The sequence below is a fragment of the Arachis ipaensis genome, chromosome B01 (genome assembly GCF_000816755.2).
Source record: "Arachis ipaensis cultivar K30076 chromosome B01, Araip1.1, whole genome shotgun sequence".
In the NCBI taxonomy this organism is placed as follows: Eukaryota; Viridiplantae; Streptophyta; class Magnoliopsida; order Fabales; family Fabaceae; genus Arachis; species Arachis ipaensis.
In genome coordinates, this window is record NC_029785.2 from 60,551,310 (window position 1) to 60,556,539 (window position 5,230).

The 5,230-nt window shown below is 32.2% G+C and overlaps 1 protein-coding gene across 1 annotated transcript; it reads right to left on the bottom strand.

Moving 5' to 3' along the window:
- Positions 3,560-5,172, bottom strand: LOC107630891 (centromere protein X; the record flags this gene model as incomplete). The annotated part of the gene is given in 5 exon segments (XM_016334175.2): positions 3,560-3,956; positions 4,041-4,094; positions 4,229-4,268; positions 5,004-5,044; positions 5,124-5,172. Coding segments are annotated over 5 exon segments (288 nt in total), but the record flags the coding sequence as incomplete, so codon positions are not given.

Sequence of the window (5,230 nt, forward strand, 5' to 3'; positions counted from 1 at the left end):
TCTATCTTTTCCTTTTTTTTTATAAATTATCGTATTATACTTTTTTTTGTTGTCATTATCTAGCTCTTCTGCCTCCATTATCTTTGCTGAAGTTCTGCTTTTTCTCGCTAGTGACTATGCAACACGGTAATGTCTTTTAGTTATTTCGTTTTATTTTTTGTACTCGTTGATGGTCTGTCGTGCCGTTTTTGTTCTATGTTCTCGCCACGTCGCCGTGTCGCCCTTGTGCCCAATTATTCTTCTCTTTTCTATTTTAATTTTGAAGTCCTCTTTTGAATTTAATTTTGTTTATGAAAATTTGACAGCACAATACACACTCGTCAGAGACTGCAGATACTCTTTTGAAAGTAATTCTGACTCAACTGTAAAAATAGGAGTAATACCCCAACGTGAAGGATCTAGTTTTTGAAAAAATGTATATATGCTTTGATGGATGCAAGAAAGACTACAAGATTAAATGTTGTCCACTGATAGAATTAGCTGGAGCCTTTTTAAGGACTCAATTTGAAGGATAAATTCTTCCGCAGTTGAACAAGATGCCAACAACCCCATATATGTCATTGCCTGCGCCATTATAGACGTAGAGAACAAAGAGAATTGGTGATGGTTTTTGGAGCTTCTATTAGATGATCTAGGTGACTATAAGCAAAATGGCTGGTGCTTTATGTCGAACATGCAAAAGGTAAAATTTAATGTTTAGCTCAATTTTATCTACTTTTTTATTACTATTTGTGACGGCTGATATGAGAATATAATGTCTAAGTTTTTGTCTAAATTTTTTTGTTCTTATAATCATTTGCTTCAAATAATTTGGACAAATTCTAATTCGATTGTAAACTGTTTTAGACATACCATGTGTCTATGCAGGTGCTATAATTGCTAAATTGAATGAGAATATTAAAGATTACTGTCACACTTGGTTGACCATAGTTTCTTATAGAGAAACATATATTCATTCTCTGAATTTTATTTATGGACAAATATTGTGGGAGAAGTCTCAATATAATAGGTCTCAAGCTCCAAAAATTTGGAGGAAGCTGAGTCCTTTGAAAGAGAAAAGACAAAAGGATGTAGATGAAGAGCCTTTAGAAAGTAAGATGAGTAAGACTGGAGCAACCAAATTGAATAGAAAGTACAAGGAGTTTACTTATAGTTATTGTGAGATAAAAGGTCACACCAAGAGAAACTACTCCTACAAAAAGGCTGATGATATTGCAGCCGCTCTTGCTACTGCAGTAGTTGTAATTTCTAAAAAAAAGGGCTTTTAATGCAAATCAAACCACAGAGAATGAGTTTGCACGAGAGACGATGACCCTACTCCAACTACTGATGTTACTACTTCTGAGGTTCTAACAAATATTGCTACTTATTCAAAGATTGTGCTATTCTAGCTACTTTTTTCACAACTAGAAGATGAAAAACAAGTAATCCACCCAAGTTGCTTTTACATTTGTGGAATTAAAGTTTATTTTAATTATTTATTTACTTTAATTATGTCTCAACCTGATTTGGACTTGTATTTCACTCATTAAATTATAGATAATTCCGAAAAGAAAGCCCAATAAACTGCAATATAAAAGAAAAGTATTTCCAATTTCAAATTCAGCAAGTTATGACCTAATACAAAGAGTAAATTCTAGAATATTTTTAGGAATAACTAATTTCATGAAGTTTGTCTTTACAATGAGTCTAGGATTTAAACTTCCTAAAAAGAAGTGATTTATGTCTAGAAGTGATGGATTATTCTAATTAGGATAGTTGTGTATTTTAATTATCTTGTATCATTGGAATATAGTTATGTTGTTTGTTACTTGTCTTTTCATGTTTTTTTTGGATTATATTTTGTTGCTACTCTATTATGTTTATTTTGGCCAATTTATAACAAACAATACCTTTGAATATTGGTTATGCATATCTTTTTTTGGATCTAAATGTAGATACTTGAATTAAAGTTTACGAATAGTACTAATAGCCTGATAGGTTTGATATTTAGTTTTACTTCTTGACAGTTGCATTAATATATATGTACGAGAGTAGCTAAAGCATGCTTCTTTTTAATATTTGCTTTTACAATGTTTTGGTTTATAGTACTCATATACACTATTAATTACACACTTCTAACCACATTTAGTCACATTTACACTAAACACAATACTCACAAACACACAAACAAATAGCCAAAGTTAAAATATTAATTTATAGTTTCAAACACCTCATTTCAGTTTTTATTGTATTAATTTTCATACTAAATTTATTTTTCAATTATCATCATTATTTTTCTTCTTCGTCATCTGACCACATTAAAAAAGGCCACACCACATCCTCCTAGAACTTTGTCAATCCCTCAACAATCAAGAAAAAGAAAATTTTTTTAAAATACTGATAAATAAAAGTACCAGTAGTAACACATTGAAGAAGAAGATATTAAACTTATATTATAATTTGGACATCTACAAAAGAGTTTCTTAACATTAACATCCGTCCTAGACCACCAAAACACTTGATGTATTTCGTAGTCACACCAATCAAAAATCTTTTCCAATCTTCGACATTTACAGTTCCTCACAGAAGTGCCATAGAAACGTGATCTTGTAAAGCTCCCTGAAACTTGGCTTCCTGAACTCATCATATTTCTAACAAAATTTCAAATGCTTTGGGAAAATAGGACTACAACTTAGAGTTTTAACATCTTTGGATGGATTAAATTGAGTAACATTAATTTTTGCTACATCATTTAACCATTACACTTTTATCATGGTAAATTGAGTCCCACGTAGATACACACTTTGGTAAGTCAACGTGCCACATCATATCCTCGTTAATAGAATTTTCATTAATGGTGTTACCAGAGATAACTCCAAGAACAAACATGAGTCACAATTCAATATTTCAGAGTCTTAATTCGATAAATTGAAATTTGGAGTCGAAATTGAGGCCAAATATAAATTTTAAGGGGCAAAATAAGTTTTAACTCTTCCCAAATTTTCCTTCACACACTCACTCCTATGCTCCTAACATGTGAGCCCATTCCTTAGATCCAATTTGTTCACAGTACTAAAAAATATAAGAAAAAAAAAATAAAGATCTTTTATCCATATCTTAAGTTAGGCTAGAATTAGACAAAAAAAAAATTATAATGTTTACATTTAATAAGGATAATACGGGGCGTATGTGCCACACCATGCATAGCACCACCTAAGAGGAAAATGTAACTTGCAGACTTCGTGTAATTTCTGCGTCATTTGATTAACAGAGCAGTCAGAGTTTAATTTATAGACAGATGTTCAATAAAGTTTAACTTCTAAATGTATTAATTTATTTTTAAATCTTTAAAGAACACTTATTCCCTGTATCCATTTTAAATACATTTGAGCTTAGTTGATCACTTATTTGGACAAATTTAGGTTACTTTTTAGAGAGTCTAATCCTTGACACCTAAGGCTTGACTCACAAGCTAACTTTATCGAGATATATTGATTTAAGCTGTTTCAATTATTTTAAGGACCCAACTTATTTTCGATATAATTTATGCATCGCATTCATATATAGATGTATAGTATTACATTTTAATATTTATCAAGTCAACTCATGAGCTACTAAGTCATTATTGTCAAAGATGAGCACAAGAAAATCGTCCCATCTCCATTGCTAACTATACATTCGTTAATCAAGCAGCAGAAGTTTAGCCCCCCCTGTGAAAAAAGTTGAAAATTCTCAACCCACGTTTTTTCACTCTTACATGTGGGGAATTAGATGGTATCAAATACATCTTCCATCAACAAAGCATAATTGGTTTTCTAATAGATAATGATAGGGGGCACCAGAAGTTACAAACAAGTATCTTAAAATGCTTTAGAAATCTAGAAGTAACTGAGGCAGAATAAACTCCAAATGAGAAGGTTCTATTTGAGTACTTCCCTCTGCCTCCGCAACTGCAGCAGCCCGCTGAACAGCCTCTGCATAAAAAAATGGCTTTTGTCAACATGATACACACTATATACAGTCATAACAAGCATGATTGTTTCTCTTTAAGTACGGACCTGTGACGAAAACCCGAACGAGTTCACAAGAAAGCTTTAGTGCATTGCCATTGACTGTATCAGAAAACACGGACGCATGTGTATCTTTCAAAATGTCCAGTTTGCCATAGTAATGTAACTATAGCATGACATGATAACAGAACTTCTACCAACTAAGAATGATATATATTGCAAATGGGTATCAGTACCAGAAGTTGGCCGACTCTTCTTGGAAGTTCCAGCTCCTGCCTGTAGCAATAAAAGACGCGCAGATTATTGACACATTTCCAATAGTAAATAGCTAACATGTTATAGATTGAAGAAGTTACTTTGAAAATGAAGTTATAGGTGAATAGTTCTACATAATCCTACTATCACAAATGTGATAGAACCTAAGTAATATAGAGGGAAAAAACAAAAGGACATGGAAACACTTGAAGCAAATATGGTCTATTCCTAAGTATATTAAGAAAGAAGCATTACATAGATCTCTCCTGAATTTAGGCGATATAACACATGAACACAAAACTAATTTTTTTTGTCATGCCTAAACTTACCACCCCATACATGTTTATATGGGAATTCAGTGTCACATTTTATAAAATATAGTATAGTATACTCGTACAAAAGATAAGGTATTGTGTGTAATATTACCTAATCTAACTATGGACTTTCTGAAACCTTATATTTTGTGTTTACTAAACGGATCTCTGATCTATAAGGAAAACTAACACAAACTTCATTGCAAACCATAGAAATGTCAAAGCCCATAGTTTCACATTATCATGGAAAACATAGAGAAAAAGATTAGCTTAACATTTTCAATTTAGTTTCGAAGAGAATACACAAGATCAAACACGAAATTTGTGCCAGTAACAATTAAACTGTTAATTTTGTTTAGTCTAACCACAAACACAAGTCAACAAAAGGAGAACTCAGAAATTGACAATAAAGTAAGAAACTGGAGATAATAGAGTTGCTAACCTCAGAATCCAACGCTTCGTTGGCTTCGATTCTTTCACGCTCTGCAAAACGGAAACCATGAATATTGAAGTTAATAATTCCGATAAACCAAAGAATGAAATGAAAGAAGAAGAGAGAGACCAAGGGTTCGCGCGGTCCAAACGCGCTTCAGAATGGCATGAATCAAAGGCTGCAACAAAAAAATGCAAGTAGAAACTAGAAAGTTAGGTCTTTGAAGTACAATTGAA